Consider the following 12519-nt stretch of genomic DNA (forward strand, 5'->3'; position numbering starts at 1 on the left):
CCTTTGTCTCTAGAAAAGAAATTAACTCCCTTTCAATTCCAGGGGCCCTTCTATAGGTCACATTCAAAACATTTTTTTAAAAAAAGTTAATGTTTCAACAGCTGAAGATGTGCAGAGGAGGTGCTTTCCCCAATGCCGCCCTACTTGCGTAACCTTTCTCTGTGTTGGGAGGCAATGGGATAGTACACTGTTTTTATCGACATAGCTATGGAAGGTACTGATTGGGTACATAGGAACGCAAAGGGTACATACCCTCAGGCTCAGGCATGTCTTCATGCAACTCGCCTCACCATCTATTTATACCCATGTTGTGGTGGGGGAGGGACATGTAGTGTATGCACTACACACATATTAAGTGTAGGCAGAGCCTAAGACAAAGCAATGGATCTGAATGTAAATATGCTTTTTAAAGGTTTGTACTATTTTTCTGTTAAAGCAACCAATCTTTTTTCTTTAAACACAGAATATCCCAATAGGATTACCTTGTGGTTTCGTTCAATGCCTGTGTAATCTGCTTCAGGTGGGATCTTTATATGAAGCTCAGCTTCATAGGCTCCTTCCCCATCATTCCGTGCATTTATTATGAGCATGACACAATTTTCTTCTCCAATGATTAGTTGATCTTTATCTCTGTAAAAACATACATCTGATCATGAACTCTGAAAATACCCAATGAATTGAACTATAAATATGCATAATTAATTCACCTATATGGCCCATTTGCTCTCCTAGCATCTATACTAAAAAAAGTATTAATTTTCTAAAAATACCAAAAAAAGCAAAAACACACTGCCTATAAGTTCTGTGCACAACCAGCTACTTGGCATGCAATTTACAACACAAAAATAATCCCACAGAGAAGCTCCACAAAAGAATTGCAAATTGTGAAAGAGGGAGTGTATTCTAGAATAGCGAGGAAGGAGTGGCAACTACACGTGCAACTGAACAGTCAAAACGAGTTACAACAGAATATGGAAAGCAAGTTGCATTAAACTCCAAAACCCTGATTGCATCCTACCTACACAGGACTAGCCGATGTAGACACAAAACTCCACTACGAGGGTCACCGTTGCATAGCTCCTTTGGAGTGTAGAAAATATAGTGGTATTTTAGCTCCCCTCTATCTCTTTTTCCCATTCAATGAGAGAGGATTCAGCCCCCAATACCAGCACATCTCCTGAGATCCACCAAGACTAGATGCAATTTCAGGTCAGTCAAAACTACCCATGAACTTATCACAAAGTTGCTAAAGAGTTTCAGCCAAAAATTTTTGTTTCAAAATCTGGGCTAAATTCACAAAGGGACTTAGGTGCCATTCCCAAAAAAGAAGAGAAGGAGCTGGAGCCCCTTCTTACAACCAGCAGCCCCATGGCTAGAACATCTACCTGGGAAATCTTGGGATTGAGTCCCCACTCTTCCTTATTGAGAACAGGGACTTTTGTTATTTTGTTTCATTGAGAAAGCTGAAAAATTTGCTTTTAGGCTCAATCCAAACAGTTTGAAAACATTTTTTTTTTTGGTTTAGCCAGTGAACCACAAAAATTCATTATTTGCACAGCCCTCGCCAAGATACAGTGGCTCCATATTGACTCTTGCCTCCAAAGGCCTTCTCTAGTTCCTTAACAGCACAATTCCAGACCCATTATATTGCCTATAATTCCTTGCTGCCCCTAACCTATAACCTTTCCCCCATGTTTCTGACTTAACTAAATTATGGCATTGAGTATCAAGTATGAAGCACAAAAACAAACTGGCCATAAAAAGTGAAGTGAAAAACCCTTTGCATCAGCAATTCATATTATCTTCTGATACTGAGGGGTGGAAATAGCTGTTTGGTTGCATGTCTCATTGTTGAGTACAGTTAATGTTTAGGACAGATATACAGACAAAAATAGCCAGACATCAGATTTCTTTGTCCTTGCAAGAAAATCAGAGAATAGGCAAAAATCTGGAAACCTGGTACTTGGCATCAGTAAGATGGCATTGCTATAGCCAGCAACTGATTTGAGTCTCACATTTCATCTAGTAGTTAAAGCAGTTAGAAGGGTCTATATTTCCTTCTGAACTGTTTTAATGACCACCTGTATTCTATTAGATGTAGCACAGTTTTTTTTAAACTTACGGTTCAGCTGAAAGTTTCAAATCAGGAATGCACATGTTGTCTTCTCCACAATCCACCAGAATGTAAGCCTGTAGTGTTCAAAACATGTACCAGCGGTATTAGAGTTTTTTCCTGAAAAAAATCAAGTCACTTTCTTGTTTTGATGATTACCAGCAATGCCACTAATTAAAGTGTTATTTCTGCAAGCCTTTACTCACATGAATAGTCTCAATGACTATGTATGTAATGGTTTGTAAAGTATAAATATATAAATCTTTCAAATTATTCTCCACTGTAAGTTGGGGCTTACAATGGAATCAAAACAATAATTCTGGAAGACTTTTAAAAGATGCATGGTAGTCTATTCTGAATTAATTAAACCCTTGTTGCATAACTTTGGTGAACACAATGACATAGTGTTTTAAGAAAGATGAGACAGAAAATATGTTAATACATAGAACATATTCCATGCAAGTTCCATACCTGCTCCTTAAGAGTGCTTTCTTGATAATAGTTCAGTATTGGTTTCACAGCTAGACCATCTACAAAAGTGGATTCATCCAAGCTGTAATTCAAACTAACACTGATGGGAGATAATTTATCTCGAAATTCTGTTTCATCCTGTGAATGGTAATCACATAATAAAAATAACACTTTAAAATAGTTGCTAATGGCAAAGTAATAGCAGACATAAATTCAGGGTTTTGTCTCTTCAAAGAATCATTGCTTTAGTCCAGTAGCGTGTCTTTGAAGACATATTTGATTATGTGGTATAGTTAGGAAAGCGAAGTTACTCACCTGTGACCGGTGTCCTCAGAACACATTGCCTCCACAGACCCACACTCCAGAAGTAGCTTGCTGAGCTGTGTAGACTCAGAACTTTTTCAAAGAAGTAGCCTAGAATGAGGCCGTATCTAAAATTCCCATCAGTTCTTGACCACCTGGCAGGAATGGAAGGAGGACACGTGTGGATCTGTGGAGGCAATATTGTTGGTTTGTTCCAAAACCAAGGATTTATACACATCAGCCTTGGTAAAACTCCACCATCTTTATTGCCTAGGTATGCCCTTATATACTGCCAAAGCCCTTCTTATTCCCAGCTCGCCTTCCTCTGCCTTTCCAGGGTAGCCTTAAAGCTCACCCAGGCAGTGTCTTAAGTAGTTCCAACAACAGGTGAGCAACAATAATTTTTTCTCCTTCATAAATATACCTCCAGAAAGGCCCACTCTTGGAGACTGGAGGGCAGTAGTCATCCTGGAGGCTGTCTGAGAAGATAAATACTAGCTGACAGCCTTACTAAATCAGTTCTCCAGACTAGACAGATCTGTTGAACAAAGGTTTAAAACAATACTTGAGAGGGCTCCATATATTTCTTAGTTACAGGGATTTGGTGGAAATGTGCCTGTGAGACTGCTGGGGCTCTTCCAAGGATTCTGCCTGAAAAGATGTGGTGACTCTCTCAACTCTTAACCCTCACCTCTTTTGCCTTGACAGAGGAAGTAGATTCAGAAAACAGATGCTTAATATTCACTATTTAGGCCTCCAGATCCATCAAATAAGGACATGAGAAGTTCACTGTACAAAAGGAGGATAAGTCACCTTTGCACTTATGTCCCACTTTTCCTTCATGGATCTCAAAGTGCTTTATAAAAGTGTGTCATCATCATAATCCTAGTTTCATAGCTGAAGAAAGAAGGTCAGAAAGAGCTTATCTGATTTGCCCAAGTCTTTTTGTTTTATAGTTATTTTCTAATGAGTTTCAGTGTTTTGTTATGCCACTAGATCATCATCAGTGTGTGGTGTGCAAGTGTTTACATCACATAACTTTATTTCCAGAAAATGTTTCTAACAACATTTCTAGATCTAATTATATTTCTTTTACAAAAAAATCTATATTTTAAACCCTAAAATACTTGATGGAGTCCCTTTGAAATAGATGTTGAAAAGTGCATTATCGTTAAATTTAACGTTTTAATGCAGTTATCTTACCATAGGTACAAGTGATGCACAATACATACATGCTTTAGGAAAGGGGAAAATGTATGCAGAATTGCAGGAAAAACTTCCTGACATTGAAACATATATGTGGCTGGGGACTACTTCCCAAGGAAAGTGCCATTTCTTGAACTCAACTGGACAAAAGATTGGTACGAACAATCATTCATTGTCAAAGGACTGCACAAGAAGACTTGGTAGGAGTTTCTTACATCAAAATTTGTAATTATACGATGTTCATGATAAACGCTCATTACTTTTTGATCATTCATGTTTCTGAGTTTCATAATGTGACTGGCATTTTCCTGTATTATTTCATTTTTTTATTCCTCCCATTATACTAAAACCATGAGATGACAGCAAAGAGTAGTTTTAAACAACTTACTCGGAGGTAAACAATGAAGTCCTGGCAATGGTGCATTTTTTGTCTTTCTATCACAATGGGGAAGAAACGATGTGACTGATGGTAATCAAAGAAGAGGGTCCTTTTAACAGCTCCTTTCTGTTTCAATGAATCTAATTGCAATTCAGCTTGCAGTGCTAGAGAATGAAAGTATTTAAACATTTAACATCAAACATTTAACAGAGAAAGAAAAATGATGAACGAAATTATTCACATTTTTACATCAAAAGCTATGAATGGATCACATCTACCCTAATTAATTAGCTTCATTATAATGGGTCCTACAATTGACAGGTAACTGCTTTTGCTGTTATACACATCTTACTTAGATTCTGTTAATTCCACTCCAACTCATCTAATAAAGTGGATTTTATCCACAAAAGCTCACGAGCCTGTATATATTTGTTAGTCTCTAAAGTGCCACAGACCTACTCATTGTCAATAACAAACTTTTTCCAGTAAAAATCAAAGCTTACATTTCAAAATGGGTTGCTAGATTTACAACACACTAGACATTGATCAAAAGTACACAATATGTGAAATTTGAATTACTTTATTTTCATAGTCACCATATTCCATACTCAATTTCTATTTCCTAAAATTCTTTCTTTTAAGAGCAATAAAAATAGTTAAGTCCTTGTTTTATTTTGGTAATTGATCAACCTTATTCAGTTTAAATGAACAAAACAAAAACAGACAGCATTTCATAAAGGACAGTGCTGTATTCCTTGAAATCAGCCAAAATATGCAACTCAAATCAGTGAGCCTTAAATAAATAAATATCTATATATATATAGAGAGAGCTTTCTTACCAATTTTATCTGAAATACTTTGACCTTCAAAAGCCACACAAACTCTTACAGTAAAGCTATAAAAAGCAACAAAGAAAAAATAATTAACAGATTGTACCGAGTCACTCATCCCCTATTTCTCAGTCTTTTCTCCTTAAAACTTGTTATAGAGCATTCACTATCCTGAACCAATTCAGCAATCTGTTTCACTAGTTCTGTATCAAGCAGTCTGAACGCAGTCCTTTTTAGTTTATGATGGAATAAAAAAAGTATCTGTGCATGTACATAGCTCACAATCCTGTATTCCTTGCACACCAAGAAACCCAAAGGACAAAATGCTGATTCCACTGAAATCAATGACAAACTCCCATATACATCAGTGGAGCAAGAAATAAACTCAAATACTTAAACAGAACTTTTTTAGTGTACAAGGAATTAGAGACCAAGATAATTTTCTATTTCAATTTAAAACTTTGCTGGAGTTGCCAGTCAGATCAAGCCCTAAAGTAAAAGGGCAGAGAAATTAATGTTTCTATGTTTGTTATTTATTACATAAATGCATTGAGACTATATGCTAATTGATTTATTTCTGGTGTATTTTTTTTCAAATCCAATGACAAACTCTGTATGCAACATAACAATCAGCAATATCTGTGTTATTTAAGATAATCAAACTGCACAGACTTCCACACACACAGCCACCTAGGTTATATATTTAAAACTGCCCTCTTTCTTTTCTCTATATGCCGTGTCACTGATCCTTACTTATTCTGAAAAAATAAAAAGACCTTCTGGAATTATATAGACTGACAGCACTTTATTTTAGCAAATTCTAATGCATGCATTTGCCTTAAAGACATTATTTGAAACCATAACACTGATTAATGGTTGTGTAAAAGTTTCATTTTACAAAAGAGATGCTTTATTATACAATACAGAATATAAATGTTTAATGAAATGACATTCAAAAGCTTTCACAAACAACCACTGATGGTCTGTTAAACCATTATAACAAAGTTAATAGTATTAGCAAGGCTTGATTTCCTGCTAATAGACACCACTGGAAACCCGTCTTTAATAACATGCTCTTGATGTCTAATACTTGACACTACATACTGAAGACCCAATTCCGGATACCCATCCTCCCACAAGTCCCATAGTTACTCATGGAAATAGTCATTTGAATAGCATTAGCAAGATGAGATATTAAAACTTGAAAATTGCCTTGGTTACTAATTATTCTAAGGGTATGTCTACATTTTGCATTCCTCTTTTGAGAGAGGAATTCAAATGCAGACAAACGAAATTGCAAATGAAGCGTGGATTTGAATTTCCCATGCTTCATTTGCATAATCGCATCTGGGCGCTATTTCGAAATACCCTATTTCGAAAAAAGGAATGCTGTGTAGATGCAGTTATTTCAAAAGAAAACCCTTCTTTCGAAATAAGCCTTACTCCTTATAAAATGAGGTTTAAGGGTTATTTCGAAAGAAGGATTATCTTTCAAAATAACCATGTCTAGACAGCATTTCTTTTTTCAAAATAGGGTATTTCAAAATAGCGCCCGGACGCAATTATGCAAATGAAGCTCAGGAAAGCTTCATCTGCATTTGCATTCCTCTCTCGAAAGAGGAATGCAGTATAGACATACCCTAAGAGAGTACAAGTTGGACCTCTCTAGTCCAGTACTCTTGGGATCTGACCAGTCCCAGACAAGTGAGTTTGCTGGACCTGGGCAGGTCAGGCCAGGCTCTTGGGAGTGCCAGTTTCCCTGTTTGGCCCCCCTCCCCAGCCACCAGGCTCCATTGCTCCCAGCCCTACGGGTTCCTTAGGTTTTGCTGCTCCTCTGACCCCACTGTCCCACTGTCCCCATGGGCTTCACTGCTCTGCCAGCTGGCTTCACACCTAGCCACTGGGGTTCCCTGGTCCAAAGGCTCTCTGGTCCAGCAACATCATGGTCCTGTCAGACTATGGATGTTGCTGAACCAGAGCGGTTCAACTTATATTAGAATCAGTCTAACAGAGCCCGGTCATCATTGAAACTACAAAATTGGCACATTTCACAACAGACAATGACAGCAAAATCCAAACATTCTTGAACAACTCATTGCTTTTAAATACCACACTAATCTTATGGTATGTACCAACATACTCATGTAGCCATTATCAAAACTAATAATGGTACCTCTAAAACAACCTCTAATCATATTGTAACTGCGTGGCAGCTTCCTCTGACAAGCATAATAAAAATGTGCCACATCTGGGATTCATATAACTCACATGATCTTACTCAACATCTTCCTTCAGAGCAAACAATTTGCTTCATGACATTAAGCAGGACTTCATCATAGGCCCCAGAAGCTATTAGAAACACTGATTCAAATTCCCCTGAAAAACTTCATATTTGAACCTATTTACATTTCTCTTAGAATTACCAATTAGAGATGAATAACTGACCATTTCTAAATAGATGAGACAATGTAGAGTAGGTATCAAACAGAGAACATGTAATCTGTTGCATGGAAATGCAAAGTATTTAGTCGTCAACCTTTCTTGGCCAAATTGTAGTTCAGCTAGGGAAGCCTTGCAGGAATATAAGGATCAATAAAGTGCCCCCTCATTCTCTATGGCAGCTTTCTTCATAAACAGGTAGCTGAAGGGAAACAGACTTTGTGGAGTGTCTTTGCAGGGAGTAGACAAAATTTTGACTCTGCCTTCTTAATGCTCCTGGTAGCGTATCTATACTATTGTGTCAGACAGCATGCTGGGTATAAGCGTGTCACCATGTACTCTTCCCCCGCAGCAGCAGGGAAATGCCTTCACAAGTCAAAATCCCCTTTCCTGACTGACCTAAGCACAGGGCAACAAGATACTGCCTTGCACTTGGAGTAATACATTTTACTCAGGTTAAGTGAAAATTAAGATTAAGGTGGCTCTTTAATATTTGGAAATTTGTACAGTACTTATATTTTAGCTCAAGTCCTAATGAGCTGTGCTTTATAAACTGGATGATCCAACTTGTGTCCTTTGTGTTGTTATGGTGTACAGCACAGTAACAACTGTGAAATCATAAATGAGCACAGTTTTTGACACCAGGAACATTTAAGGCAGAAATATTTCCAAAGATATCAGACAGTTTAGTCATAAACATAATTAGATTGATGGTATGTTAACTATTTTGAAAGTAGCATCAAGTTTAAAGGAGATCTTGTGATGTTTAAATAGGCTTGTTTGTACTATGAGGCATTCTATGCTTATGAGAAGCAGGAAAAGCTAAAAATAACAGATTGTATATGAGATAAAGCCAAGAGAGTTAGATCAGTTAAGCAAGACTGGAGTCAGAATGGTTTCTGAAACCTGGACGATTGATTTATAGCTCTGTGGAAAAACATAGTAAGTTCAACTTTTCAAACTTCTTGAAATGCCAGTTGATACTGCGATTACTCAACAAGCAGGAGGACAATTTTGAACAATTAAAGGAAGAGAACTGGTATAAGAAACAAATGGCACCTTTGTCCTCTGACTGTATGGCCTAGCCTATATCATTGGTCTGGGATATCATGGAGATAAGAACACTAGAGTCTTGTCTGCCCTACATTGCCTATCATTGCAACAACCACAAGAGCAACACTGGTGGCTAAAAAGTGAAGCCCATGAGTTGAACAGGCAACAAGGTTTTCCCTCAATCCTTAGGACAACAAATAGTTTACTTAAGATAAATGTGTGCTCTTTAATCTGATGTAAATCCCAATGTATTTTAATTCTAACACAACTGAATATTACAAGAATAAAAAGTGATAAGTGTTTTCCTCTTGGCTCTGTTCTCTATGGAAAGAAAGAATGGGCTTTGTCTCCTACTTAACGGTTGAGCAACTGATCTGTCATATGAAATGCATGATGATTCACAGTGTTTAAAACAAAAGAATAGGGCTTTTGATTAAACTACAAAATGCTCTGAACCTTTAATGAGTGTTTCAGTATAGTTCTGAATTGTTCTATTCTTAGCATTTTCCTAAATTAAATGCATGGACTAGATCATGATTGTGAAGCTAGATCATATAAAGTCAAAACAAAATGAATCAATGGTCCTCACTTGAACTCTTTTGGAAATGTTTTTAGAGAAATTTTGAAATCGTGGCATTTCCCCCAGTGTGGAACATTTTTCCTCAAAATATTAGACTTTTGCATGGAAGGGAATTTCCGGTTTTCATTTCTTCTGAACTGAAGTTTATAACAGAAAAAAATTCTAGTTTGGTTTGGAAATGTAGAGATATGTAATGAATACATAATTTCATTGGGGACATATCAAAACAATAAACAGAAATGATTGACAGTTCCTAATACTACAGTAGACTTCCGATAATCCGGAGCCTATGGGATTTAGGTGGTGCTAGATTTCAGATATGCCGGACTATCAGGAGGTACTTTAAACTGGTTATATATATACACTGTATACATTATATACTGTATATAAAGTGTTCTTAACCCTTTTTATTGTACATACTGTATACAGTATACTGTAGTGTTTTAGGTTTTTTAAGCCTTTTTTACCCTTTTTGCTCAGTTCAGCTGCTGCCGCTGTTACCTTGTGACTCTTTTTGCCGAAGCTCACTCACTAGGCTCTTGCCATTTTGATGCCGGACTATCAGGAGTGCCGAACTATTGGAGTTTTACTGTATTTACTGTTATCGATATTTCATTTAACACAATGGGAAATATGGATATAAGACACTGCAACCAATGTTTTCAAATGCCTAATTCCATATTGTCTGGGATACTGATTATACCATTTGAATTAATGGGAGTAGCAAATACTTAGCCTTAGAAACAATAAAAAATTAACAACCCTCCTCCCAGAACAATTCACCTGGAAAATATAAACATGTTTTCCATTTTCTAAGGTTCAAAACTGACCCACTCTGTATTTTTATTCCAAATAAGATTTTGATTTTTTTAAGTTTTATAGACATTTTTCATTTACTGAAAACCTGGTTTATTGAAAACTTTCATTAAACCATTTCAACAGTGGTTTAGATAATGATAAATATTAATTACAAAGCTGGAATTGTTTTCTTTGGCAAAGAATACCACCATCCTATTTTAGGAAGTGGAGGCTCGGAAATGGTAAGATGCTTGTGTGAGGGATTTTCAGTTTGGTGGATAGTCAGCACTTCTGAAAATTACATGCTCCAAAGTGCCTCACAAAAGTCGCACAGAAATGAATATATTCATATCAATAGAGATTTAGGCCTCGAGTTTTAACCCTGGTTCTGATACCTTTCTGCTGCATAGCCTTAGACAGCGCTGTTAACCTCTCTGGCCTTCAGTTCCCTCATCTCTAAAATGGTAATTATACTATTTCCCTGCTTCATATAGACATTGTGAGGCCTAACTTTAGCTATGTCTACATTGCGCTCTCTTGCTCAATCACATATGCAAATGAGGCACGGCAATGAATATCACCACGCTTAATTTGCATACTTAGTGAGCCACCATTTTTGCACAAGGGGCTTTTGTGCAAGAAAGAGCAGTCTACACTGCTCCATCTTACACAAAAACCCCCTCTTGTGCAAGAGCTGTTCTGCTGCTTGTTTTCAGGCAGAACGCCCCTTGTGCAAAAATGGCGGCTCAATAAGTATGCAAATGAGGAGTGGCAATATTCATCACTGTGCCTCATTTGCATATGTTATTGGGCAAGAGAGCGCAATGTAGACGTAGCCTAACTGTTTGTAAAAGTGTTTGTAAAGTGTGGTTAAACTGTAAAACTGCCATCAGACCAATAGGTGCTCAGATAAGTAGTAAATGCAATAGAAGAGGCAGAGGAAAGAACAGAACACAGGACATTTGGTTGAGTAGTTTAGAATTTCAGAACTTTGCGGCATTTTTTTTTATGGTTTTCTGAACTCAAGTTTTGAATTAAGAGTATTTTGTTAGGAAAATTGTTTTCAGCTTTAGTAAATGCTCTTCTAACTAAATAACACACATACCACGCTAGCAAAGTAGTATGTACATAAGTCTAAAAGATCAGGATAAAACTGGAAGAGTTTTTCTGAGTATAAAAAAGAAATTGTGTTTATGGCTCTTTGCCCTATGATTTAGTTTTATAATCTCAGATCATGGCTAAAACAATATTTTCCTAATCCTGGAAAGCATACAGTAATCTAAATCCTTTTAGACTTCCTGATATTTTTCTGGTAGGATGGTTTCCTTTCATTCTTCTAATTTTGAAATGTCAGTCAGCAGGCATTTCACACAAGTTGCACAGCTGGCTAAGAGATACTGAAATCTATCCCATGGGACAGAGGAATTATTTGCCTGTTGGAGTTTCCCTACTAATTGTTTTCATATGTACAATACAAGGTTATATCAACGAGAGAAAAAAATTACAGCATGGAAAATCAACAGCTGCTCTTCAATCATTTTGGGAGACTGAATTAATTTATTTTGTATAGAAGGAGCTGAACCTTTAGAGAACTGTAGATTATAATAAAACAGCCAGAAATGTAATCATCCTTCCACTAAGACACTTAAATTATGGATAAAACTATTGTAGATATAAATCAAAACCATCTTTCAGATTATTCTAATAAAAATAAGTATTAAAAGGAATAACTTTATCCACATAATGCATTCACTTCTCCCAATAATACATTGTAGTTAGAATGTGAAGCAAGACAGAATTATTTCTTGAAGAGCTATAGAAGAACCATATTTTTATTTTGAGGGAGTTTCATAGTTTCAAAATTCCTTTTGTTCCAGAATAAAAACCAAAAAATTAGAAATTTCTCACAGACTGAAATTAAAAAATAAAACAAACAGATAAGTAAACGAATAAATAAATAAATAAATTTGGTTAATTGAAAGATTTATTCCCATTATGTAATTTTCAAAATGGAAAATTGAAATGTTACATTCTGAAAAGGTCAAAACTTTTAAATATGTTTTTAGCAAATTTTTATTCTAAATAAATTTAAATTGAAGGCAACATTTCTGCAAAATGTTTCACTTTTAGTAAATCAAAATGTTCTGATAGAAGAATGTTCTGGAGAAACATTTCCAATCTGATAGTCCAGTGGTGGGCAATGAAATAGCAGCAGTTCACTAGGGTTAGCCCCTGGCAGGCTGCTGCTGCAATATTTACCTGCACCTCCACAGGAACAGGCAATTTCAGCTCTTGCTAGCTCCGGATCGCCACTCTTGGCCAATGCTTCCCATAGCGCCCGTTGGCT

At 36.5% G+C, this 12519-nt stretch overlaps 1 protein-coding gene across 1 annotated transcript in view; it reads right to left on the reverse strand.

Moving 5' to 3' along the window:
• The window catches only part of ITGA8 (integrin subunit alpha 8), a 175997-nt gene that overhangs the window by 90609 nt on the left and 72869 nt on the right, over window positions 1-12519 (reverse strand). Inside the window, exons 16-20 of the mRNA XM_075922446.1 lie at window positions 5312-5367; window positions 4482-4636; window positions 2585-2722; window positions 2123-2190; window positions 483-630 (exon numbers count right to left, since the gene is read on the reverse strand). Of these exons, the coding sequence (XP_075778561.1) occupies window positions 483-630; window positions 2123-2190; window positions 2585-2722; window positions 4482-4636; window positions 5312-5367 (565 nt within the window). The remainder of the gene's footprint in view (window positions 1-482; window positions 631-2122; window positions 2191-2584; window positions 2723-4481; window positions 4637-5311; window positions 5368-12519) is intronic.

The sequence above is a fragment of the Pelodiscus sinensis genome, chromosome 2 (assembly GCF_049634645.1).
Source record: "Pelodiscus sinensis isolate JC-2024 chromosome 2, ASM4963464v1, whole genome shotgun sequence".
In the NCBI taxonomy this organism is placed as follows: Eukaryota; Metazoa; Chordata; order Testudines; family Trionychidae; genus Pelodiscus; species Pelodiscus sinensis.